At 41.7% G+C, this 27,915-nt stretch overlaps 3 protein-coding genes across 3 annotated transcripts in view; 1 reads left to right on the forward strand and 2 right to left on the reverse strand.

The window, feature by feature from the left end:
• LOC132873821 (protocadherin Fat 3) overlaps positions 1–1,085 on the reverse strand; it is a gene marked incomplete at its 3' end in the record, with an annotated part of 161,173 nt that extends 160,088 nt beyond the window's left edge. Inside the window, exon 1 of the mRNA XM_060909620.1 lies at positions 717–1,085. Within this exon, the coding sequence (XP_060765603.1) occupies positions 717–1,085 (369 nt within the window). The remainder of the gene's footprint in view (positions 1–716) is intronic.
• Positions 1,086–8,893: 7,808 nt separating this feature from the next.
• On the forward strand, positions 8,894–23,392 carry chordc1b (cysteine and histidine-rich domain (CHORD) containing 1b). Its single transcript, XM_060909215.1, has 11 exons — positions 8,894–9,107; positions 10,224–10,273; positions 17,008–17,064; positions 17,152–17,312; positions 17,454–17,554; positions 19,390–19,448; positions 19,538–19,608; positions 19,711–19,816; positions 20,790–20,909; positions 21,084–21,146; positions 22,871–23,392. Exons 1-11 carry the CDS (start codon positions 9,044–9,046, stop codon positions 23,033–23,035), a joined length of 1,017 nt encoding a protein of 338 aa, XP_060765198.1. The 5' UTR covers positions 8,894–9,043; the 3' UTR covers positions 23,036–23,392.
• Positions 23,393–23,988: 596 nt separating this feature from the next.
• On the reverse strand, positions 23,989–27,553 carry kpna7 (karyopherin alpha 7 (importin alpha 8)). Its single transcript, XM_060908853.1, has 10 exons — positions 27,488–27,553; positions 27,268–27,408; positions 27,078–27,163; positions 26,730–26,998; positions 26,518–26,600; positions 26,172–26,435; positions 25,785–26,018; positions 24,411–24,593; positions 24,160–24,306; positions 23,989–24,078 (listed from the first exon to the last, which is right to left on the reverse strand). Exons 1-10 carry the CDS (start codon positions 27,551–27,553, stop codon positions 23,989–23,991), a joined length of 1,563 nt encoding a protein of 520 aa, XP_060764836.1.
• Positions 27,554–27,915: the final 362 nt, after the last annotated feature.

The following is a 27,915-nucleotide window of genomic DNA, read 5'->3' on the forward strand; positions in this document are numbered from 1 at the left end:
CTTAGTCAGCTGAGAAAGGCTCCAGCTTGCCTGCAACCCTGTAGAACAGGATAAAGTGGCTAGAGATAATGAGATGTAAAGAAAACAACAGTTGCACCCTTAAAACACGTTATTGTTAATACAGAATTACCTTTGCTTAAGATTTTAATTGCAGTAGTTTAAAAAAAAAACCTGAGTATTTTCTTTTAAGATTAAAGGGACCGGCACAGTCTTCCCTGAAGCCTCTGCCCCAAGTAGCAAGTCGCCATTTTCACATCTGTGGATATTCCACTGTTTGGAAAACAATTCAGAGACATCCTAAGCCAAAGATCATAAATTGTAACATGAAATTGAAGATATTTTGTCAAAGTAGTTATGTTATTTATATTATTTATGTTCTTTCAATTGATCCATTCTGTTTTCGTATGGTTATTCCATTGTAATGGACCAGAACCGGCCTTAACTATCCACAAAGGAAAGAAAATATCAAGCATATTCTATTCTTATGACATGCATGACGTACAGTCATTTGAAAAAATAAGTACATCAAACGGAAATTTTGGATTTTTCTCAATATATTTAATCAAGCAAACATTTCACTCTCTTTGATACAATACCTACATATAAAGGTAATGTACAAGGTGTGTCAGAAAAGAAACAGGACTAGGGTCACAAAAATTTATGTCAAATCCAAACTACAAGTTTTCCCCTTCGAAATAATCCCCCTCAAGTCTAACGCACTTTCCCATCCTTCTTCGCCACGCCTCCATGCACTCCTGGAAGGATTCTCTCAGGATTCTCCGCAACTCTGTCGTCACAGCCCTCTTGATGTCTTCCATGTCCAGAAAACGGGTCCCCTTGATGACCGCCTTGAGTTTGGGGAATAGGGAAAAATCACACGGAGCCAGGTCGGGTGAGTAGGGAGCTTGCTCCAGCATGGCAGTGTTCTTCTCGGCAAGGAACTGCCGGATGCTCAGGGCGTTGTGAGCTGGCATGTTGTCGTGGTGAAGCAGACACGAGTTGTCCTGCCACAACTCTCGCCTCTTCTCATGCACTGAATGAAGCAAACACTGCAGGATCTCTTTGTAGACATGCTGGTTGATCATCTGGCCCTGTGGCAAGAACTCTATGTGGATGATGCCCCTCACATCGAAGAAGCACACTAAGTCCTGTTACTTTTCTGACACACCTCGTACTCCAACAAATGATGCATAAAATTGACATTTTGTAATGATTTTCATCATAAGAAAAAAATCTAATCAGTCAAAAAAGTAAGGACACCCTGGTAAAAGTAAGTATATCTTTACATTTACCACATTTTCAAGTCCATAAAATTAGAATCAGATGTTCCAGATTAGGTGCCGTTGATTAGAACCTACTGCAGGTGGAGGTGCAGGTGGAGTCTGTATTATTTAAAGCTGACATCTCAGGTCTGGGGGGCGGCACGGTGGTGTAGTGGTTAGCACTGTCACCTCACAGCAAGAAGGTCTGGGTTCGAGCCCTGTGGCTGGCGAGGGCCTTTCTGTGCGGAGTTTGCATGTTCTCCCCGTGTCCGCGTGGGTTTCCTCCGGGTGCTCCGGTTTCCCCCACAGTCCAAAGACATGCAGGTTAGGTTAACTGGTGACTCTAAATTGACCGTAGGTGTGAATGTGAGTGTGAATGGTTGTCTGTGTCTATGTGTCAGCCCTGTGATGACCTGGCAACTTGTCCAGGGTGTACCCCGCCTTTCGCCCATAGTCAGCTGGGATAGGCTCCAGCTTGCCTGCGACCCTGTAGAACAAGATAAAGCGGCTAGAGATAATGAGATGAGATGAGATGAGATGAGATGAGATGAGATATCAGGTCTGGTGTTCTCTTTGCTATTGAATTGTGTGGTGTTATCATACCAAGATCTAAAGATCTCTCTACATAAGCACCTCAGAAAAAAAGGTTATGTATGCCTATGAATCTGGCAATGGATTTAAAAAGATTCCTAAATTATTAGAAATAAATCATTCCACTGTAAGGAAAATCATCTACAAGTGGCGTAGATTTCAAACAACTGGCAATTTGTCCAGGACTGGCCAGCAACTTCACAGCCAAGAGCAGACCATTTGATGCTAAAAGAAGTCTTCAAGAATTTAGTCACTGGATCTGCAGGTAACTCTTGAAACTGTTGGTGTGAAAGTGCATACATCAACGATCAGAAAGAGATTGGACAAATTTTATCTGCATGGGAGACATGCCAGTAAAAAATGGCTTTGCTGTCCCAAAGAAAGGTCAAAGCAGGATTATAGTTTGCCAATGAACATGCATGCAAACACCAGGCCTTTTGGAATAACATGCTCTGGACAGATGAATCAAAGTTAGGGTAGTATCTCACTGGGCTGCGACAGCCCGCGACTAGTTGGAGACACAACAATTGCGATAAAATATGCGAATTAGCGACAATTTTCACTTGGAATCACACTGAATTGATATTTGCATATTTTACCGCAATTGTTGTGTCTCCAACTAGTTGCAGGCTGTCACAGTCCGGCTTTCCCTCGGCAGGCAGGGAAGTAGAGAAGCCTCATGGAAACTGACTTGAGAAGGGTTCACGACAGCTTTGCGACACCAGTGACGCATTTGCGGCTATTTTGAGAGAAATTTTGTTGCACAAATTTTTTGAACATGTTCAAAATTTCAGTGATGAAGGAGCGACACTTTGTGACTCATGCGAGGAAATTGAAAAGCCCCGCGAATGTTTCAAGACACTTTTGAAACTCTCTCGCAAATGATGTTCGCAATTTGTCGCAAGTCTGTGAAGATTCTCAGTCATCCAGGTCATGGTAAACTGTGGGTGGTAAAAGAGAGCAACTGGACTTGCTTGAAGATTCTTGAAGAAGTTTCACCTCTCATCCGAAAGGCTTCTTCAGTTCTGTCTGACTGGTAGGGAGCATCAGGTATTTATCCTCTCATGGATGAAAAGCTCATCTTAGGTGTCATTGAGTCATCTTGTTGGTGTGGGTCAACTGGGGGCTGGTTGTGAACGGCCTCGAGAGTCATTAGGATGATCAATGGATTGCCCGTTAGGGTGATCAATGGAATGCTGATTCTCTCTGTCCTCCTGTGAGTCACTGAAAACAGCTGGATTTTGGTGTGCATTCAGTTGTCTGGGAAGTGTGCCAAGGACTGCATTGTAGGTGGCTGATAAATGATGTCTTAGACCCCCACCTCTGTTCAGTGATGGTCGTTCCAGGTTGACAAAAATGGCTTCTTTAACTCCTCACTCATACCAACGATCCTCTCTGGCTAAAATGCGTACGTTGCAATCCTGAAATGAGTGTCCTTTGTTGTTAAGATGAAGGTAGACAGCAGAGTCCTGCCCTGAGGAACTGGCTCTCCTGTGTTGAGCCATGCACCTGTGAAGCGGTTGCTTTGTTTCCCCAATATACGAGTCCGTGCATTCCTCACTGCACTGAATGGCATACACTACGTTGTCCTGTTTGTGTCTGAGTATTCTGTCCTTAGGGTGGACCAGTTTCTGCTTCAGAGTGTTACTGGGTCTGAAATGTACTGGAATGTTGTGTTTGTAGAAGATCCTCCTGAGTTTCTCAGATAGACCAGAAATGTAGGGAATGACAATGTTCTTGTGTTTGTTCCTGTTATCCTCCTTGTCCATTCTGTTCCTTTTTCTGCTCTTGAGGAAAGACCAGTTGGGATACCCGCAGTTCTGAAGTGCTTTCTTGATGTGATTCTGCTCCTTCTCTTTTCCCTCTATTGTTGTAGGGATATTCTGAGCCCTGTGTTGCAAGGTCCTAATGACCCCCAATTTGTGTTCCAGTGGGTGGTGAGAGTCAAAGAGTAGGTACTGGTCTGTGTGTGTGGGTTTCTGGTAAACCTCGATGCTCAGGCTTCTGTCTTGTCTAATGTGTACATCACAATCCAAGAAGGCTAGATTATTCCCACTGACGTCCTCCCGAGTGAAGTTGATGTTAATATCCACTGCATTGATGTGCTTAGAGAAGGCTTCCACCTCATGGGTTTTGATTTTAAGCCAGGTGTCATCCACATATCTGAACCAGTGGCTGGGAGCAACTCCTGAAAAAGTGGTCAAAGCTTTATGTTTGTCGCAACACAATTTGTCGCAAGCTGTCACAGCCCAGTGAGATACTGGCTTTAGAGTGGTTTGGCTACGTGTGGCACAGACCAAAGACGGCTTTTCAGGAGAAGAACCTCATACCAACTGTGAAGCATGGTGGTGGAAATGTTATGGTTTGGGGTTGCTTCGCTGCCTCAGGGACTGGGAAGTTCCATTCATTGATTCAACTATGAATTCTGAATCATATCATGTCAGGCCATCTGTTCAGAAGTTGAACCAAAGGTGGACCTTTCAACAAGATAATGATCCTAAGTGCACTAGCAAATCCCCCAAGGAATGGCTCAAAAAGAAGAAATGGAGGGTTATGGAATGGTCTTGTCAAAGCCCAGATTTGAACCTCATTGAAATGTTGTGGGGAGATTTGAAAAGGGCAGTACATGCAAGAAAACCCTCAAACGTCTTGCGACTGAAGGAATTTTGCATGGAAGAGTGGTCAAACATTTCAGCAAGCCAGTGTCAGAGACTGGTGGACAATTATACAAAACACCTACAAGAAGTTACTATTCCTGTTAAAGGGCACAATACTAGCTTCTGAAGCTGAGGGTGTACTTACTTTCTCCACAGAAATATACAACATCTATTGATATTTTTGTTGAATAAAGGATTGAAAGAGGGGCTACACAGTGGTGTAGTGGTTAGCGCTGTCACCTCACAGCAAGAAGGTCCAGGTTCGAGCCCCGTGGCCGTCGAGGGCCTTTCTGTGTGGAGTTTGCATGTTCTCCCCATGTCCGCGTGGGTCCCCTCTGGGTGCTCCGGTATCCCCCACAGTCCAAAGACATGCAGGTTAGGTTAACTGGCGACTCTAAATTGCCTGTAGGTGTGAATGGTTGTTTGTGTCTATGTGTCAGCCCTGTGATGACCTGGCGACTTGTCCAGGGTGTACCCCGCCTTTCGCCCGTAGTCAGCTGGGATAGGCTCCAGCTTGCCTGCGACCCTGTAGAACAGGATAAAGCGGCTACAGATAATGAGATGAGATGAGAAATGATTGAAAGAGCTAATTTTCCTTGTTGTTTTGCTCATCAGCTTTATCTGTAGGCACTGTATCAATAGTCAAGTCAAGTTTATTTGTATAGCGCTTTTAACAATAAACATTGTCGCAAAACAGCTTTACAGAATTTGAACGACTTAAAACATGAGCTAATTTTATCCCTAATCTATCCCCAATGAGCAAGCCTGTGGCGACGGTGGCAAGGAAAAACTCCCTCAGACAACATGAGGATGAAACCTCGAGAGGAACCAGACTCAAAAGGGAACCCATCCTCATCCGGGCAACAACAGACAGCATGACTATAATATTAACAGTTTTAACATGAAGTCAGTTTCATTGATGTTATAAACTCTTCATTGATGGAAACTTGAGTGCAAAACTGTTCATGACAACTGCAGTCCTAAAGTTAGCAATAGGGTGAAATGTTTGCTTGTTTAAATATGTTGAGAGAAGTTTACAATTTCCATGGGACGTACTTATTTTTTCACATGACTGTAGATGAAAACAGGCAAGATGGATTTTGAAGGAATCTGGTACACTCTAAAGGATTTTCAGCTCTTAACCAATTTTCAAAAACTTGGGAAATCACAGATTTAATAACAGATTTAACTGATTTTTAATATTTTAATTGTAAGAACCCACACACCAGACCACCAGACAATTCAGTCAAGACTCAGGACCACACACTTGGTGATTATACTGATTTAATTTAAGAGTGGCGATACTGGGAACTCGGGATCTCACAGAAACTCCCTCTGAAAAGTTCAGAGTTTGAAGTGATCAGAGTGGCCGAACCACAAAAAGCAAGAAAACAAACAAACAAGAAAAATGCTGAGTGCAGCACACTCTCCTCATTGGGAACAACTGAGATATACATTTTGCCGCATGAGCTGGAGGTGAGCTAGTGCAAGCTACTGCTACAAGCTCACGTTGTTGTGTACACAGGTGGAGGGGGGACTGAAACCCATGATCATTAGCAATGTAATTATTTTTATACATTCTTCGACCTTCCACTGCCTTGGAGATACCGTGCTAAACATGACACTTCCTGGTCAGCTCGCTCTCTGTTAAGTATTCCATCACTGTTCCTTTCACACAACATGATTTCTATACTTAAATATCTTATTTACAATGACTCTAACCTATAACTACATCATCGCTTGTTTACCGCAATGCACTATGGGTGATACCCGTGGTCAGCGCCGCCATATTGTTTACTTTCTCCTTTGTTAAACACTGCATTGTTCTATCTAACCGGTTTTAACGGTGCCTAAAGTGAATTACTGTGTGCCTAACTGTATCTCCACGAAGAAAGAGAACACCTAATTTGAGCTTTTATCAGCAGCCAGTCGAGAAGAGAAGAAAGAAATGGATAAGTTTAATCCGCAACGAAAACCTTCCAACTGAATCGAAATGGACAAGTGTTTGTAGCTCACATTTCGCTGGTGGGAAAAAGACGTACTTAAACTGTGACCCAGAAATATTTCCATGGTCTGCGGAATGGCCTACGGTTATCGAAGATTATAACAATTGACACTGTTCATTGTCTGAAACTAGCGATATTCCAAAGCCTGTAAAACAAAGAAGCATTCCTCGGCTTTTGCCTCTCAACATGCCGAAGCACTCAGCAGCCGAACGAGCCTGTCAGACGGATAAAACTCCCAAACCATGAAGGGTTCTCTTTCGGGTATGGATAACGTTCGGTGTACCTCACTAGCGACATTTATTAATGCGTCACCATCTGGGTCGCATACGTATCGACTTTTATTAAGTCCCACCGTTTATTAAGTCCCTCACCCTCACCAAAAATTAGGTTCAATCCATCCATTATCTGTAGCCGCTTATCCTGTTCTACAGGGTCGCAGGCAAGCTGGAGCCTATCCCAGCTGACTATCGGCAAAAAAGAGGGTACAACCTGGACAATTCGCCAGGTTATCATAGGGCTGACACACACAACCATTCACATCTATGGTCAATTTAGAGCCACCAATTAGCCTAACCTGCATGTCTTTGGACTGTGGGGGAAACCGGAGCACCCAGAGGAAACCCACACAGACATGGGGAGAACATGCAAACTCCACACAGAAAGGCCCCCATCGGCCACTGGGCTCGAACCCAGGACCTTCTTGCTGTGAGGCGACAGTGCTAACCACTACACCACTGTGCCGCCCTTAAGGTAAATCTGTGTTAAACAAATAAATCCAGATTTAATTTATTTCTTAAGATTTGACTAGATGTAGCAAAATGTTTCAAAATTAGGTATGAAATTATTTAGCATACAAATTATTTATGTTGTTCACACATTTTCACTGATTAGGCCTATAAAGTTTTGGTATACGTGGCTGCCGGACCTGGCAGTAGGCCTAACATTAATGTAACTTTGCCATGAACACTACAGACATTTCAGAGAGGCTACATACAATTCCTGATATTCAGATAGAGTTGTTTTCTTGATAAAGTTTAGTTGGTGCAATATGCATCCTCAGAAATAAGACATTCTGAGATTTGACATTGTTGTTGTTGTTGTTGTACAGTGTGGTAGACTCGGTCTAGACTCTTACCTTCTCACCAAGCTTGATTTGGATTCGGATTTTCCTGCTGTAAACCCTCGACATGTTCTCCATCTCTTTAAGTCACCAATTTCATTGTCTTCCATGACAAAGCACAGCAAAATCGTTCCTCTCACATCACTGTCACATAAAATGAATCTGACATCCGTCATATCGCTCAACTACCGACCCTGGCTATCCCCCACAATGCACTGTGGTAAACAAGTGATGACGTAGTTATGCTTGGGGGCTATTATAAATCAGGAACACTCTGATCCAGTTGGTGACCTTAAGATTGTCTGTAAACCCCTCACATTACCGGATTATTTGGGGAAAAACCAGCCTTGAGTTGGGAATGCATGCACAAATATCCAAAGGGGGCAAATTGTGAATTTGCTTAGGTTTTACTGCACAGAGTAGTGGTCACGGGCAGCACGGTGGTGTAGTGGTTAGCACTGTCGCCTCACAGCGAGGTTCTGGGTTCGAGCCCAGTGGCCGACGAGGGCCTTTCTGTGTGGAGTTTACATGTTCTCCCTGTGTCTGCGTGGGTTTCCTCTACAGTCCGAAGACATGCAATTAGGCGAATTGGTGGCTCTAAATTGACTGCGAGTGTGAATGGTTGTTTGTCTCTAAGTGTCAGTTCTGCGATGACCTGGCTACTTGTCCAGGGTGTACCCCGCCTCTCGCCTGGATAGGCTCCAGTTTGCCTGCGACCCTGTACAGGATGAGCAGCTACAGATAATGGATGGAGGGCAGCACGGTGGTGTAGTGGTTAGCGCTGTTGCCTCACAGCAAGAAGGTCCGGGTTTGAGCCCCGTGGCCGACGAGGGCCTTTCTGTGCGGAGTTTGCATGTTCTCCCCGTGTCCGCGTGGGTTTCCTCCGGGTGCTCCGGTTTCCCCCACAGTCCAAAGACATGCAGGTTAGGTTAACTGGTGACTCTAAATTGACCATGAGTGTGAATGGTTGTCTGTGTCTATGTGTCAGCCCTGTGATGACCTGGCGACTTGTCCAGGGTGTACCCCGCCTTTCGCCCGTAGTCAGCTGGGATAGGCTCCAGCTTGCCTGCGACCCCGTAGAAGGATAAAGCGGCTACAGATAATGAGATGAGATGAGATAATGGATGGAGTAGTGGTCACGTGATTTCAAACTGGGGGGGAGACACACACAAAACCAAACCAAACAAAATCGTACTGGATTCTGGGAAGGGTGAATCGGCTCTCGATTGTTCAGGCCTGGAATCGGGGAATCGACTCTATTAGGGATCGACTTCCAGCCCTGGATCACACGGTTATGGCGGACGGAGGAAGCGGCAAGTAGATTCTTCGAACCGACCGAATCCACATCTGGCTCAGCATCATTTTTGTAACCAGTTCGAGTTTTATATAGATATATGTAGCTACATAATGTCTGTGCTTTGTTATAATAAAGGATGTGGGCAACGTTTTGACCCTGAGAAGAATAATGACGGTGAGTTAGCAAAGCTAAAAGGTTAGCTACATGCTTCACCTGGGCTAGAGAACCATCTGGAATAATGGCTAAGTTAAGATAAGCTAGCGACATGTCTCAAATAAATAATATATATATATATATATATATGTATATATGTGTGTGTGTGTTAGTTTTTATTGGTTAGTTTTAGCCCATTTTGAAAAACAAGCATGGCGCTTAAAACTCCCGGTTAGTTAGCCAGGCAGCTGTGTAGCTAGTAAGCTAAGAAGTATTAGGGTAAGGGTTGTTTTACAATCAGGGTACGCAAGCTAAAAATCACATTTAACACTTATCTTCAATATCAAAAGGCTTGACTAAATAAACTTGGTTGTTTATTGTAGCCCTGTGATAGCTCTATTTACCATGCAAAAAAAATTTGGTGATAACGTTATTTTTGGTGAATGTATGGCAATGTGTGTCATATTTAGCAAAATTACTCGTGTCATTTAGAAAAAGTGCTTTTTTGACCACAGGTAGCTCCAAAAGGGATGCACTTACATCATTCTTTATACCATAAAACACATATTTGGTTCCATATCATTGGAAACATAGTTAAGTTTTAATGTTGAATGCCAGTAAGTTTTCAGACTATTTTGATCAAATTAGTATGTAATTGTGTCAAAAAAAAAGTCCTCTCCGAGACAGATAATTTTTCAATATAAAATAACATATCTAAAATGATTATTTTCATCCTAAAATGTGGTCAAGATATTGGGACATAAATATTAGAGACAACTAACACAAAGCTTACAGCCTTATATTTAAAAGCACTATGGAAGTAGTGGATTCTGAATTGTCAAAAAAAAAGTCCTCTCCGAGAATCACTTCATTTGTTTCTCCCAGCCCTGCTTAAAGCTACACTTAGTCTTGTTATAATACAAACTATTACACATGCCTACCTGTTCTTTAACTTGTCCTTCACTTAAAAACTGGTACAAGAACCAGTTTGAATCAATTTGAATTTTGGACCCCTGTGACACAAACTTTGTACCCTGATTGTAAAACAACCCGTATCGGTTTAAAACAGGTAAATGCTGTATTATATTCTACATACACGGTTAGATAAATTTTTAATCTTTAATTCTCTGTCCACAGATGCATGTACTTATCACCCAGGAGTGCCAGTTTTCCATGATGCATTGAAGGTAACTTAATGATAGCAGTGTGTGTATATGTGTGTGTCTCTATATATCAGTGTTTTCCCCAGAAAAAAATTAAAGCCCTAAATTCTGGCATGATAATACACAGACAATTAAATTTTTTGAAAATAGATGCTCTCTGGTGCATTTTCAGGGTCTCTGAGAGGTTTTAGATACATGATTATAAGAGATTTAACCAGTGATTCAATGATTTCTGATCTAAATAGTATTAATGTACAGTACCAGTCAAAAGTTTGGAAACACCTTCAAATTCAATGTTCTTTCTTTATTTTAATTAACTAAGACACTTCGTGTCTTAAAGTAATGACTGACTGTTATTTCTCTTTACTTAGTTGAGTGGGTCTTGACATAATATGGATTACTACAGTTGTCGAACAGGGCTATTTACTGTATTTTTATTATTTACTCTTTACTGGTTGATGGTGTCAAGTGCATTAAGAAGGCAAGAAATTCCATTTTTGACAAGAGACACCTGTTAATTGAGAAGCATTCCAGGTGACTACCTCATGAAGCTGGTTCAGATAATGCCAATAGTGTGCAAAGCTGTCATCAAGGTAAATAGTGACGACTTTGAAGAATCTAAAAGATGAAACACATTGTTTAAAAAAAACACTTTTTTTTGTTTACCATATAATTCCATATGTTATTTCATAGTTTTGGGGCGGCACGGTGGTGTAGTGGTTAGCGCTGTCGCCTCACAGCAAGAAGGTCCTGGGTTCGAGCCCCGGGGCCGGCGAGGGCCTTTCTGTGTGGAGTTTGCATGTTCTCCCCGTGTCTGCATGGGTTTCCTCCGGGTGCTCCGGTTTCCCCCACAGTCCAAAGACATGCAGGTTAGGTTAACTGGTGACTCTAAATTGACCGTAGGTGTGAGTGTGAATGGTTGTCTGTATCTATGTGTCAGCCCTGTGATGACCTGGCGACTTGTCCAGGGTGTACCCCGCCTTTCGCCCGTAGTCAGCTGGGATAGGCTCCAGCTTGCCTGCGACCCTGTAGAAGGATAAAGCGGCTAGAGATAATGAGATGAGATTTCATAGTTTTGATGAGTTCAGTATTGTTCTACAATGTAGGGAAAAAAAATTAAAAAATTAAAACATCGAATTTGAAGGTGTTTCCAAACTTTTGACTGGTCCTGTAAACACATTTGAAATTTCACCTTAAAGTTCAACATGAAAGTTAAACTGTTTTGTTATAGATTCCTTAGGTATATGATAGATTGAAAATCTACGGGAATCCCTTAATTATCTATAATCAAGTAGTGTTATAACAAAAATGTGCATGAAAATATGACCAGTGGTTTGCTCTGTCTTATGCACTCCAATGAAGAGAATCGATCATCATGACCTCCTGTTGATCACAAAGGGATCTGAACCGAAGACCTTCCACCTTAAAATAAGTTGCTGTATTACTATAACTAATGATTTAGAATGTTTCTGATGCAATTATCGTAATATATGTATAACTAAGATACACTGAAAAGAAAAGTAAGGCAACTGCATATTATAAAGTTGAAATTTTGGCACTTTATTAAATGGACTAGATTAAGATTTAAAGGAAAAGAAAACTTAATTCATACATTTAAGTTTGCAGAAAGATTATGTACTTGTAAACACATTCATGAATGATAATAGACCAGGTCAAACTTTTGTGATTAAAATCAGTCGGCTTTGCCCGTTTGGTGGGGGACAACATCAGCAGCCAATGAGATCGCTTATAATGAATCGGAAACTTCCGGGATGTCTGATGTTTTCTTTCGATATTTTTCTTGGACGGTTTGAACACGTGATCTTGACGTAGCCAACAGATTAGTTTGTTGACATCATACCACACAGACATATCACTTTGACAGAATCAACACAAACATTGGAATAAAAGACCGCTTGTTTAACACAAATGTCAATCAGTATGTAAATGTATCTATTATTTGCTCTCCTATGTATCTGGTTACTTGTGGGTAGGAAATTTAACGTATCAGTATAAATCTAAGCGTATCAGATTTTAACTAGCGACTAAGCGTATCATCAGGCAGAGCAAGTGTATCGGGCCCAATACACTAAAACGCTTTGGGGAAAATATATATATATATATATATAGTGTGTGTATATATACACACACATATTTTTTATACATATATGTGTGTGTGTGTATATATATGTATATGTAGTCGTCGACTTACGACCGATCGACTTTACGACTGTCTGGTTACGACTGGCGAGTGTTTCCTAGCTGAGTGTGTGAGCAGTACGTATGCCGGTACAGTAAACTTTTCCCGTGTCCGTTTGTGTTGGTAATTACGGTATCTTTCGAAATACTACCCCAGGATGTCTACCAAGAGGAAAATGTCTTTTGCCGCTTTTCCACTACAAACGCGGCTGAGCCGTGCCGTGCTGAGTTGGGCTGAGTCGAGATGAGCGGGGCTGTTGGAGTTGCATTTCGACTACAACCGCGCTGAACCGTGCTGGCTGGAGTTAGTGAAAGTGGGTGGACGTCAGGTGATGTCGTTAAGCAGCGCAAACAGTGACATCAGTGACCTTTTAAGCGGTAGTCTCACGACCCGAATAGTAAACAATAAACATGGAGTCGTTAGTGTTGCTGGTCTTGGTGCTGTGGCTTGTTGTCACCGACAACGCGAACAGATACTGGCAAGAGCGTATAGATGAGGCGAGGCGCATAAGGCTTCAGAAATTCTCGTAATTCGTAATTCTTCTCCTTCCGGGTTTGCGGTGTTTACAGATCCCAGCGTGCTCGCGGGGCGTGTGTGCGCATGTGAGGACACTCCTCCTCACCAATCAGTGCACAGGGGAGTGTCTGCTCACGCCCCCAGCCTCACTCGGCACGGTTTGGCTCGCTTCAGCCCTACTCCAAAACGGTGCGAGTTTTAGGGGCTAAGCAGGGCTGAAGCGAGCTGAGTCGTGCTGTTTTTTGGTAGTCGAAACGCGAGCCGTGTCGGGCTGAAGTGAGCTGAAGCGAGCTGAAGTGAGCTGAAAAAGGGTAGTGGAAAAGGGCCATTTGTCTACTCCTCAGCCTGCCAAGAAAGGCCATTCATCTGGACACAAAAATGATGGTGATTAAACAGCACGAAGGAGGGAAGAAAGTTAATGCGATCGCACGTGACATGAAGTTATCCCACTCTACTGTATCAACAATTTTGAAGGACAAAGAAAGAATTTGTGAGGCTGTGAAAGGTTTTGCACCCATGTGATCAACAGTGATTACAAAGCAACGTACCGGACCCATCCATGAAATGGAGAAATTGTTACACATTTGGATGGAAGATCAAATTGCAAAACGGACACCGTTAAGCCTTTTTTCCATACAGACAAAGGCTAGAAGGCTATTTCAGACTTTGAAGGACCGTGCCGGAGAAGATCACAGTCAAGAATTCGTGGCAAGTACTGGTTGGTTCAAGAGGTTCAAGAAAAGATTTGAACTGCATAATATTCGAGTGACTGGAGAAGCAGCGAGTGCAGATAAAGGAGCTTATAAGTTTACCAAAAGTCTGGATGAAATAATTACGGATGAGGGTTATATTGGTGAGCAGATTTTCAATGTGGATGAAACTGGACTGTTTTGGAAACGGATGCCAGCTCGCACATACATCCACAAGGAAGCCAAAAGCATGCTGGGATTTAAATCGTATAAGGACAGGCTAACTCTACTGCTTGGTGGGAATATCGTGGGGTTCAAGCTGAAGCCTTTCTTAATTTATCACTCGCAAAACCCGCGGGCGTTCAGGAATGTAAACAAGCACACTTTGCCAGTCTACTTTCGTTCTAACCATAAAGCATGGATGATGCAGGCACTGTTCGAAGACTGGTTTATGAATTGTTTTATTCCTCAAGTGCGTGAATATTGTTTGGAGAAGCAAATTCCTTTCAAGATTTTACTGCTCCTGGATAACGCACCTGGACATCCACCTCACTTAGCCGATCTCCATCCCGATGTGAAAGTGTTTTTTTTTGCCCCCGAATACAAGTCCATTGATTCAACCTATGGATCAAGGTTCAATTGCTACCTTCAAGGCAAACTATCTCCGAACCACCTTCAGCCAAGCCATGGCTGCTATAGATGCCGACCCAGAAGTATCACTTCGTGACTTTTGGAAACAATATAATATTCTTCAGTGTATCAAGAATATTGCTACCGCCTGGGATGCTGTGACTGAGAAGTGTATGAATGGCATATGGAAAAATTGTGTGAAGCGTTATGTGAATACTTTTGCTGGATTTGATAGTGAAAAAGAACTTGATGTGATTCGGGCTAAAATAGTGAATCTGTCAAAAAAAAAAAACCTTTCCTTGGACTGTGAAATGGAAGATGTCGAGGAGTTGCTAGACCAAGAATCTGGAGAACTAACAAATGAAGAGCTGATCGAATTGGAAGAAGAAAGAGTGGCAGAAGAAGAAAGAAGCCAAGCGGAGGAAGAAGAAGAGGAGGAGCCACGAAGGATGTTCACCACTAAGGGATTATCAGAAGGTTTCTCTCAACTGAATAAACTCCTTGCACATTTTGAAGCAATGGACCCAAACATAGAACGATTTGCAAGGATTGAACGGATGGTACATGACACGCTTCGTCCATATCGTGAAATTTATGAGGTGAAAAAGAAACAAACAATTCAGACGAGGCTTACCATGTTTATGAAAAGAGTGAATGCTCCCGCCAGCGCGCGCGCTGCAACAGCTGATGATGATGATGATGACCCACAGCCAAGCACCAGTCATGCCAGCGGTCACTAAGTTTTTTTGTATTTTGCTGTTTTTTACATTTGTATTTTGGTATGTTTCAATGTTTTCTATTTTTCACACCTGTATTTCGTATATTTGGTTTTGCACATATTAAACGAATTGTACTGTACGCAGTGTAGTATGCAGTGTTTGACTTCAACCAAATAATGAGCCAAGGTAATGAAATAAGAAAATGTTGATAAAATAAGACTTTAAGATGATTACAATATCATTACACATCACAATATACTTGCGTTCATTTAACATAGGCCGACTTACAACCAGATCGGTTTACGACCGGTCAGTCGTAACATATATAATATCAATGAGATATATAGATAGCTATAGCAGTGGCTACAATTATCGACAGTCCATAATTACTGGCACCTTTTCAGATTTACTAATAACAATTTTACAAAAGCGACTTTCAGTTACAATAATTATTGGTTAATTAATCAACCGGAAGACCCGCCTCGCCTGATGACACAGCTCGTTACCTGAGGTGGAATTTTTTTAGCACGATCAGCAATTTGAGGAAAACCCGGACGTTATCATCGCATGTAAGCATGGTGGAAAGATCATGGACATGTTTTTACTGATCAGATTCACCGATATGTCATAATGTGCCTGTCAAAACCTGCTTTTGTTTCTTACTCTTTCATTTGACAGTCGCCATTTTGTATCTAAACGTGCGTGTGACAAGTCACGTGAGGTTTCGATAATAGTGATCACTTTCACCGGTGTCCACCACAAAAAAAAAAAAAGTGCTGTCATTTTATAATTCTTTTCTGATTCATAACAGAATGGAATGTTTATAGAGTATTTGGAATCTGATTGCAATAAATAGAATTAGACCAGAATTATATTCCTAGCATATAAAAAATTGCATGCTTGAAATATTCAGATTTTTCTATTCCATTCAGATTTTTTTTTTTTTTGTCGTTTGTTGTAAATATCTACCATGTATTGCAATATCAGTCGACATATTTTTAGATGTAAGAATATAAAGTTTTGGTTCGAGGAATGACATGCGACCTTTGACCTGGATTTTCATGTGGTTACAATGTCAACTGCTTGTTGACATTTATTGGTAAACTAGAAATGAATACAAATAACAACGAATGATTAACAAAATGTGATCTACGAAAATATTTAGAAAGTGGAACAAAAAGATTTTCTGACAGGTTAAACATTATCAGTTCATTTGTTTGCAAACATTAGAATTACTTCCTCATTTACGTAAACACTGACATCGATATATTTATATAAAATATATTTTATATTAAATAAATCTGTGTAAAACAAATTTGAAATGAAAACTGTTTTAACTTCATACCACATATTGATTTTTATTTATTTATTTTTAAAATAATAATAGGGCGGGGCGGCACGGTGGTGTAGTGGTTAGCGCTGTCGCCTCACAGCAAGAAGGTCCGGGTTCGAGCCCCGTGGCCGGCGAGGGCCTTTCTGTGCGGAGTTTGCATGTTCTCCCCGTGTCCGCGTGGGTTTCCTCCGGGTGCTCCGGTTTCCCCCACAGTCCAAAGACATGCAGGTTAGGTTAACTGGTGACTCTAAATTGACCGTAGGTGTGAATGTGAGTGTGAATGGTTGTCTGTGTCTATGTGTCAGCCCTGTGATGACCTGGCGACTTGTCCAGGGTGTACCCCGCCTTTCGCCCGTAGTCAGCTGGGATAGGCTCCAGCTTGCCTGCGACCCTGTAGAACAGGATAAAGCAGCTAGGGATAATGAGATGAGATAAATAATAATCTGGATGTCGATAATTGTGGAACAGTGTCACGTGATCTGATACGCTAAGTAATCGGGAATCAGCTCGTTTATTTTCCAGTGGAAGTTTAAGTATTCATGCACAATTTACAGATTGAAAGTCTTTCTTTTGCAGTGGCCAAAAGATCGTTAAGGTGTTGATAATTGTAGCCGTCGCTATGTAGTATTACTACGTGGATTTTATATGTTCCTTCTTTTTCTTCTCATTAGGGTTGGTCATGCTGTAAGAGACGCACAACTGACTTTTCAGATTTCCTTAGTATTGCTGTGAGTATTACTTTTAGGGCCAAATAACTCTATCCATCACAGACAGAACTGCTGTAGCTGTTTGCACTATTTCTAAATTTTTCTCAGGGTTGTACAAAAGGACCTCATAACCAGGAGAAACCCCCTGAACCCATTAAACCAGAGGTCAGGACATGTGGAGAAAAGAAGGATGTTGAGGACTTTAAACCAAAGTTTAATGAGTCTATCATCCAGGCACCAAAACCTGTTGAAGCTATTCAGCGACCAAGGTAATAGAAGTTCCCACGCTACGTTTATTCACCGACACTGTAAACCACTTCGGATGTACTTGCTTGCAGATATCACCAAAGAAGTGCTTGTTGGTGTGTTTTAGGAGAGGACATAAAGCAAAACTCTTCTTGTTTTTGCAGTCCAGATGAACCAATATCGAGATTACCACAGAAAGTCTCCGCTTCACTTAAGCAGGCTTTAGAAAAGCTCAAGCTGTCAGATAATACACCTGAGAAAAAAGGTGAGGGTCTTTTAATGTTGAATTTGTGGGGACCGAATACAACCCCGATTCCAAAAAAGTTGGGACAAAGTACAAATTGTAAATAAAAACGGAATGCAATGATGTGGAAGTTTCAAAATTCCATATTTTATTCAGAATAGAACATAGATGACATATCAAATGTTTAAACTGAGAAAATGTATCATTTAAAGAGAAAAATTAGGTGATTTTAAATTTCATGACAACAACACATCTCAAAAAAGTTGGGACAAGGCCATGTTTACCACTGTGAGACATCCCCTTTTCTCTTTACAACAGTCTGTAAACGTCTGGGGACTGAGGAGACAAGTTGCTCAAGTTTAGGGATAGGAATGTTAACCCATTCTTGTCTAATGTAGGATTCTAGTTGCTCAACTGTCTTGGGTCTTTTTTTGTCGTATCTTCCGTTTTATGATGCGCCAAATGTTTCCTATGGGTGAAAGATCTGGACTGCAGGCTGGCCAGTTCAGTACCCGGACCCTTCTTCTACGCAGCCATGATGCTGTAATTGATGCAGTATGTGGTTTGGCATTGTCATGTTGGAAAATGCAAGGTCTTCCCTGAAAGAGACGTCATCTGGATGGGAGCATATGTTGCTCTAGAACCTGGATATACCTTTCAGCATTGATGGTGTCTTTCCAGATGTGTAAGCTGCCCATGCCACACGCACTAATGCAACCCCATACCATCAGAGATGCAGGCTTCTGAACTGAGCGCTGATGATAACTTGGGTCGTCCTTCTCCTCTTTAGTCCGAATGACACGGCGTCCCTGATTTCCATAAAGAACTTCAAATTTTGATTCGTCTGACCACAGAACAGTTTTCCACTTTGCCACAGTCCATTTTAAACGAGCCTTGGCCCAGAGAAGACGTCTGCGCTTCTGGATCATGTTTAGATACGGCTTCTTCTTTGAACTATAGAGTTTTAGCTGGCGACGGCAGATAGCACTGTGAATTGTGTTCACAGATAATGTTCTCTGGAAATATTCCTGAGCCCATTTTGTGATTTCCAATACAGAAGCATGCCTGTATGTGATGCAGTGCCGTCTAAGGGCCCGAAGATCACGGGCACCCAGTATGGTTTTCCGGCCTTGACCCTTACGCACAGAGATTCTTCCAGATTCTCTGAATCTTTTGATGATATTATGCACTGTAGATGATGATATGTTCAAACTCTTTGCAATTTTACACTGTCGAACTCCTTTCTGATATTGCTCCACTATTTGTCGGCGCAGAATTAGGGGGATTGGTGATCCTCTTCCCATCTTTACTTCTGAGAGCCGCTGCCACTCCAAGATGCTCTTTTTATACCCAGTCATGTTAATGACCTATTGCCAATTGACCTAATGAGTTGCAATTTGGTCCTCCAGCTGTTCCTTTTTTGTACCTTTAACTTTTCCAGCCTCTTATTGCCCCATCCCAACTTTTTTGAGATGTGTTGCTGTCATGAAATTTCAAATGAGCCAATATTTGGCATGAAATTTCAAAATGTCTCACTTTCGACATTTAATATGTTGTCTATGTTCTATTGTGAATACAATATCAGTTTTTGAGATTTGTAAATTATTGCATTCCGTTTTTATTTACAATTTGTACTTTGTCCCAACTTTTTTGGAATCGGGGTTGTATTTGATGGTCTTAAAAACAAGCCAGAAGGTTTCTTTTTGGCTGCTGGGGTTAGGATTAGGACCAAGATTATGTGCAGGCATCACATTAATGATTTTCAGTGTCAAGGATAGTTGTGTGTATGTATATAAGCATATTGTTTCTTTCCGTCACTCTTCAGGAAAGGAGTAAGTTGTATATTTCTCTTACAGAGGAGGAAGGTGATGAAATTAAGATTGGTACATCTTGTAAAAACGGAGGCTGCACGAAGGTATGTTCACAAGCTACAACTATATAGTGTCTTCATTTGAACTGTCGGCTAATAGTTATTGAATATTTTTCTACTGACCATTCTGTTAGACCTTCAGTGGAACCGAGAGCAATGAGGAAGCTTGTTCATATCATGCTGGAGTCCCAATCTTCCATGAGGGGTAAATAATTAACTAATAAGTCTTTGTAGAGAGGTATTGTTTTTGAGACAGTGCTGGATAAAATTGGGTGGAAAAACATTGTCCTCTTGGTTTTCTTGTAAGGATGAAATACTGGAGCTGCTGCAAGAGGAAAACATCTGACTTCAACACTTTTCTTTCTCAGGAGGGCTGCACCAAAGGAAACCACCTATGGCGGAAAAAGGACATGGTGCGATGTTTAGAGTTCTTGTACGATTAGAATGGTTTGTTCCATTGTCTAGTAGTTTGTTATTTGGCTTAATCTGATGTTTAGCCTTCTTTACAGCCAAAGAGTGTTTTCAGTTCAGATTGTTTTATTCTGCATTGTCCAATTTTTATCCCCCGCTGGCTGAAGGGGGATTATGTCCTGGCGATTTCCATCTGTCCCGGGAAGGGTGCTCGCCTTCTGAAATCAACTCCTCTCAAAATTTTTGGAGGAATTTCACAAAACTTGGGAGGATTATTTGCTGTATGTCGGTAATATGCACATTGAATGAAATTGCACATTTTACCAGAGTTACAGCCCTTGATTTAACAAAATTATAATTTGACAATTTCATGAAGGTGTGTTTTCCTTCTGACATCAACTCCTTTCACAATTTTTGGACGAATTTCTCGAAGCTTGGCAAAAGGCCTTGTTATATGACAGTAATACACATATTGCGATTTAATTAGTTTGTGCAAATTTTCCCAGAGTTTTGACCCTTGATTAAATAACTTGTACTGTGACAGTTTCATGAGGGTGTACGTCCTTCTGAAATCAACTGTTCTCACAATTTGTGGAGGAATTTCACCAAACTTGGCAAAAGGCTTTGTTATATGACAGTTATACGCATATTGAAATTTTAATTTGGGCAAATTTTACCAGCATTATGCCCTTGATTATTAACAAGCTTTGGCAATTTCATTAAGTTGTACTCGCCTTCTGAAATCAACTCCTCTCACAGTTTTTGGAGGAATTTCACAAAACTTGACAGGATTCTTTGTTATATGTCGGTAATACGCATATTGTAATTTCGTTCAATTCGGTCGGATTTTACCAGAGTTATGGCAGAGTTGCCAGCGGGGGATGTTGTGCTCTCCGAGCACCCTTGTTTTTTTGCCATTTCCCCAAAATGTTTGAGAGTATGAACTTTAATATTTTTGCATATGTCTGTTTCCAGGGTAAGAAGGTTGTGCCATGCAGGTTCGATTGGCACCAAACAGGAAGTCAGGTGACCATAACTGTCTATGCCAAAAACTCCATCCCTGAGCTTAGCCACGTGGATGCAAATAGTACCCAGGTACAACGGCACTAAGCTATGAAATTTCCATCTATGTTTGTAGTTCTGTTTGTGGTCATATTTTGGTCGTTTAACATGTTTAGTGATATCAACAACGTTAAATGCAAAAACATTGTTAGTAACAAGCTCAAAACTCGCATTATCTTCTCCTGAAAGAAAGTCCCTCTTTTGCAGCTGGATATCCACATTATTTTTGATGGAGATAAGGAATTTGAAAAGAAGATAATTTTATGGGGTGTAAGTACTAAAATTCATGCATCTCAGAATTTATTTATGCAATGGCTGTGTTAAGAATATGATACTCATGAACATCCTTTCACTACACTGTTTGGCTAGATGGTATACAATAGAGGTAGAGTACTGATTTACAGTGCCAGTGTCACTTGAGTCTCATCCCTCTCAAGGATTCTTGGAGCGTGTTTCCTTTTAGAGAATCTACATCTGGGTTTCTTTAAAGTGTATGTAATGCTTTAAAATGAATATCATTAGTAACAACCACAAAACTATCAATAAATCACGGTGTCTAGATCCTGGAAAAAGGCAGCCTTGCCTTAGGGCTAATCTCGCACGCTGTCACGCGTGGAACCATGGTCATTTTGGGTAATTTCCGTTCATCTGACTCTGTGCTTGTTTACTCGGTGAGATTGGATATTGTAGGAATCTTACAAAAATAATGATGGGAAAGTGCTGCTTTGTTTTTGGATGTTTAAATTCCTCTACAGGGTGGCACGGTGGTGTAGTGGTTAGCGCTGTCGCCTCACAGTAAGAAGGTCCTGGGTTCGAGCCCCGGGGTCGGCGAGGGCCTTTCTGTGCGGAGTTTGCATGTTCTCCCCGTGTCCGCGTGGGTTTCCTCCGGGTGCTCCGGTTTCCCCCACAGTCCAAAGACATGCAGGTTAGGTTAACTGGTGACTCTAAATTGACCGTAGGTGTGAATGGTTGTCTGTGTCAGCCCTGTGATGACCTGGTGACTTGTCCAGGGTGTACCCCGCCTTTCACCCGTAGTCAGCTGGGATAGGCTCCAGCTTGCCTGCGACCCTGTAGAAGGATAAAGCGGCTAGAGATAATGAGATGAGATGAAATTCCTCTACAACAGGACATTCGGTTCACGAATTTCCGAGAAATGACGCTAATCTAAAGTGACAGTGGGTGAGGTTCGTGCAAGCGAAGCGGACCAATTTCATGTCACCTACAAATAATAAATTTGATTCATCAAGTGTTCACCACCATGTGGGAATTATGGGAGCAAAAAGAAACTATTTAATAAATGACATTTGGACAGTTCCTTGATTCCCCCATTATATCTATCTTGTGTATAGTGCACCAGACACAGGATTATGAGCAGCATTTACATGCTTGTGACATCTGATGCACTTTAACAGGAAGAATGCATGCAATTATTAACTGAAATGTATTAAATATGCTCAGGTTGCAATATTGCAAGACTTGATTGGTTTTTGTTCAGGAAGACTGTTGTGAATGGGTAGTTTCTTATCTTGCAGGGGGGGCTTGAAAAGAACCATTTACTCTAGGATATCCTTGATAATCACCTATCCCTTTGTCTGACATAAGATTCCCAGTCATTGTCAGAATTCTCTCCAAAACGTGATTCCATAGCAAGACTGGTTTAACCACTGCTGCACACATGAACCAAATTGATACTGGAGTTGTTACGTGTGTGATGTCATGCACCCCCTCAGGATCTTCCGATTCAGTCTTAACAGATTCCATCAAAATTGGCTGATCTTATTGATTTTCCATCAAGCCATAGACTTTTGGATCAGCTATGGTTTGCAAACACATGGCCAATCAACATGAGTGTTGCTTTGTACAAAGAAAAAGTGGGGTTTAGAGGTCTTACATTTTAAAGCTGCATTGTGACAACTTCTACTGTTAAGTTCTATACAAATAAAATGCATATCATTTCTCAATACTAAAAGACAGGATTTTCATTCTCTTTATAGGTTATCGACACAAGTAAAAGCACACTGAACATGATGGCTGCTAAGATTGAGATTGTTTTGAAGAAAGCCGAGCCAATGTCTTGGGCACGGCTGGACCTTCCACCTCCAGTCAGTTCACCCAAAGAAGAGAAGAGAGACCATGATAGTGATAGTAGTGATGATTGAGTGTATAGTACTGTAAGATTTTTTTCTATGAAATTAAGTTAAATGAAACATGATGCATGAAAGGCACTCTATAAAGACCAGTAATTCCAGTGTTCACAAGCTATTTGCAAAAGAAAATGCAGTTGTGCTTTTTAAGTTTCATAAGTGGTTGTCATTTTCCACCATAAACTGAATCAGGGTCCTCTAGTTTAATGTTAATGAAGTCCATTACTATCATTGTAAAATATCAAGTGGATGCAGCCATGGTTTTAGCAGCCTGCTCTGTCAATCTCACTCCACCTTCTCATCAGTTATCTTTTCAGATGTTTTAAGTAGCACACCTTTAAGAGAGGTTAGTTATTAAAAAGTTGGACCAAGCCTAAGACATCAGAAGTGACTGCTTACCTGATATGCTTTGAATGATGGATATTGAAGGGGTTTCATTAGGTAGATTTAAACTTTATTGATCCCTTTGGGAGGGCTCCCTCAGGGAAATTAATTCTAGCACCATTACAGAATAGAAAAAACTATTCTAGCAATACGTTTTAGGAAGATGCATTCCAGCTGCATCCAAGGATGTGAACAGGACCAAGTGAGCAGTTAAGTCCTGTTTGTCAACTATTGCACAAATGGTTAGTTGGTTTGGAAAAAAAAAAAAAAATTGTGCACCAGTGAATTAGGAGTAAATGTAATTGAGTAAACACCCTTGTTGACCAGTTTCCATGCACCAGCCCACTCTCCCATGTGGTTGAGACATGAGAAGCCAGAGGAATGGGGTGGGTTGAGAACCCCACACATCCTAGGAGATACATGAAGCTGGAAAATTGCAGCATAATGAAAAAGCCACACTTTCTAGCTGAATGCATTTAGGTAACGGTCATTAGTATTTAATAGATGGGCATCTAGGTTTATTAGAACACCAGTTGCCAAACTACTGCAAAAGTTTATTCATACAAAACTGCACATAAAAATTGTCAGAAGTCAAATCTCCCCTGGACCTCAGCTGGCCCAAAAACAAAGTCCGTTTCAGTAGCCTCAGTCTTCAGGCATTCATCTTCACCAGCCTACAGATCAGGAAGAGAACACCACATAAGCCATACACTCAAAAAGGGGTAAGGAATTTAGAGCATGACAGTTTAACCTACCTCACTGAAGTACTTTTCGATAAGTGTTTGGGCAGTACGATATACAGCATCGTTTTCATGATTCTGGAGCATTTCTATGTGATCCAGCCCACCCAACTCTTCCACAAGCAAACAAAGCTTTTCAACCTCTCCAAGCTTCTCAGCAGCCTAGGAAAGCCAGACTGGTAGTCATGCAGCATAGGAACAGCCAGTTGCAGTACAAGCTTGAGGATCCAAGGGTTGAGGCCCAGCATAAATCATTACACCCTTACCAAGAAAATGTTATTGATTGCATCCAAGATGACCAGGATTGTCTTGGAATCCTTCACCTTCAGTAAAGGTAGGATTGCTTCCAGACCTCCACACTTAACAAGCTGCACAACCTGGTCCACTGTTCCTCCACTGGTATAGTTTGTGACAGCCCAGACAGCTTCTCGCTGAGTTTTAAAGTCAGCCTGAAAGTCAGTTATGTTTGGATTATTCAATCCATGTTCACAAGGCCATCAGTTTTCCAAAATAGCTAGTATTAGTATTTTGGGAAGGCAACAGATTGTGCTGTTGGAGGAAAATAATCCACTAGGAGATGGCACAGTACAGCAACCCCATAGTGGCTCACTTTCCCCAAAATGAAGTCATGTACCACAGTTTGCCAGTTGCAATTTTAGAGAACACTGCTTTTACCATTCATTTTGACTTAGCACTATGGAACAGGCCATTATCATATCAAATCCACTACAACCAGCTCCAAGAAAGGGGAGCCACCCAGGATCAACTGAGAGATACTGCTCACTTGCATGTACCCCCACTCTTGCTTATCAGAATGCAAGCAATTGAAGGAATAGGATGAATGTGGACTTCAAATAATTAACCCTGAAACAAGTAAAGAGCAGTGTTCTCCCAGGTATTTCAAATAGCATCCTGGCAAACTCATTTTGAAATACCATTTCAAGAAGCAAAATGCTATCAGAATCCACCCCATGTTTCATAAATACATTCAGTTGGTAAACAAGTTGGTGTGATAGACCGGAACAGTATACATAGTATAGAACCTCAAGCTGAAGTTTGGTACCAAGTGGCTAGGATGTGATTGCTGAGGAAAAGGGTGTTTGACAGAGGTAAACCAGTATTCCATCCCCCCCCCCCCCAAAAGCAGGGGTATAAAAAGCCAGAAAACTCCCCAAATGGCAGTGTTTCACAGCAAGTTCAGATATTTATTCCTTCCATAAATATTTTACTTAGAATTAAAATATTAATCTAATCTTATTAGGCTTTAACCAATCACCAGCCTTCCAGCCAAAACTGTTTGGACTACACCATTAAGCTGGCCCCATGCTAGTGGATCAGGCTGATTTGCCCCTTCCAATAATCATAGGTGTGTTCCTGATTTTAGGCTAGTCAGAAGCAAATATTTGAGAGAAATAGTCTGCTAGCATGAGGGGTTTACAGACAACCTAAGGACACTGACTGGATTGGCACATCCCCAATTTGGAATCATTCATTCACAACTAGAAATTATGTAGTGTGAAAGGAACAGTGATTGAATATTGTTCTAAGACCAAGCTGACCAGGAAGGGTTATGTTTAGCATGGCATCTCAAAGGCAGTGAAAGGGCAGAGAATGCATTTATAAAACATCCTACCACCTACATTCTTTAGAAGATCCACAAGATGAGGCAGTAGACCACATGTTATTAGTTGCTGAATCTGTTGGCGTGGTCCAGCTGCAATGTTGGATACAGCCCAGGCTGCCTCTTTTTGGATGCTGGGTTTGGGGTGATGCATTAGTTTTGGCAAGGCATTTAGCACACCAGCATCAATGGCCATCTGTGTCTGCAGGTCTGAACCACTCACAACATTCCCAATGGAACGGAGTGCTGGAGTCTGTGAGAAAATACAATAGATTCACTGTTCTTGTTGAGGGAGAAGATACCCAAATATGGCAAACAAAAACAGATTAAAAGTTCTTATTCTGCAAGTTTTCATTCTAGTAAATCAAGTCTCAAATTAAGAGCCAGAACAAAAGGTTACATTTACCACTACTGCAAGTGCGTCAAAGCCCAGTAGCTCAACCAGCCGCGAAAGAACCCCAGTCTTTATTACAATGTCAATACGCTCATTTGGCCCATCTGTAAGGTAGGAGATGGCCCAGCATGCATCAGATAGAACAGATTTATCACTATGGTGAAGCAGCTGTACAATGGAGGGAAGCATCTGCTGGACTGCAGAAAAACGAGGGAAAGGATTCTTGTTCCTGCACAGGTTTGAGAGGGTCCATGTCAGGTTGCGGAGATAGCCAACCTGTGGAATTCAACCGGTTACAGCTTCTTCCATGAAACCAAATACTGCATTTAGTTCTGAACATTTAACAGTCATAACTTACAGGGATATCTGGGGTTACCCGAGCCAGTAGTGCAGGTATCACATTGCAGTCAATAAGTACATCACGATATGCTGGGCCATCACCTGTGGGAGCACATTTAGCATCAGATCAGTAATGCTTCCAGTACTTCAAAGCCACAACTTGAACCTTCAGGAGCCTTGAAGGAAAGGTCTTGCATACACAGTCTTGACAAGTACACCGGTCACAATTACCTGCAATATTGCCCAGGGCCCAGACAGCCTGCTCACTTATGTTTAACATGGGCGAGGCCAAAAGGGAAATGAAGGCAGGAACCGCACCACATTCCACCACCTGCCGAGTGTGCCAGGAGGTGCCTGAGGCCACATTGGTGAGTGACCAGGCAGCCTCAAACTGCAGAGTAGGGTTATCATTCCTACCCAGAAACTCTACAAATCTGTCCAGTAAGCCAGCACCCACTATTTCTTTTAATGGAGGGTTCCGCTCACGAGACAGCAGCTTCCTAAAATGACAATCATCATTAAAACACCAAAGAGGTTGAAACGTGGTAACCAACAAGAGGGTATAAGAGGACGTCCTACCTGGCCACTTGACAACCCCGTACCTGTCGCTCTGCACAGTCACTGTTAATATTACCAATGATTTCTTGAATTGTTGCTGAGGTGACCTAATAGTGAAAACAAGGAAGTATTGCCTATAAAGTATGAAGTCAAGTCAAACCCTGCACCAGGATCTGGTCTTAAGCACACCCATAGAAACATGGAGCACAACCTGTTGGTTGTCAGTGTCGTATTCTGGAGACAGGTGTTCTTCATTGGGCGGAGAAGAAATATTTCTCCTTTTCAGGATGCTTTCAACTCGGTGCGCTTTCCGAAGCTCCACACACTCCGCAACCCTGCGCTCACGCATTTTCTTTAGGAATAGAGTGGATTAGCCAAACATGGATCATTTCCAGCAGGTACTTTAGTTTTAATAGTGGATTAAAACCTACCATGGAATCCTTTCCTCGATTTTTGAACTTGGACATGCGTTTATCAACCAAATCCTCAGGAGGCATCGTGTCTATGGAGTTACCAATATAAGGGAGGGGACTTTAATTTGGATAAAAGCCTACAAGAACCTTAAATGAAGCAAAACGTAAGAACTACTCCAGGTTAAAAGATCTCCCACTCACCCAGAACCACAATCTCCACTACACACCAAAAAAAAAAAGTTAACTTCCTGGTGAAATATTTAAATGCCAAGCCTAACTAGACTCAGGTGATCCTAATCAGCAAGTTGCCATGGACCTTTTTAGCAAGGCTTTATACCTTTAATCAGCAGCTGTCAAGGGGTGGTGATGGTTTAATGGGTTAAATGTCTGGGTTACTGTTTAGAGGGTTGGTGGTTCAAGCACCAGTACTGCTGGGCTCTTGAGTA

This window comes from Neoarius graeffei, chromosome 25, assembly GCF_027579695.1.
Source record: "Neoarius graeffei isolate fNeoGra1 chromosome 25, fNeoGra1.pri, whole genome shotgun sequence".
NCBI classification, from domain to species: domain Eukaryota; kingdom Metazoa; phylum Chordata; class Actinopteri; order Siluriformes; family Ariidae; genus Neoarius; species Neoarius graeffei.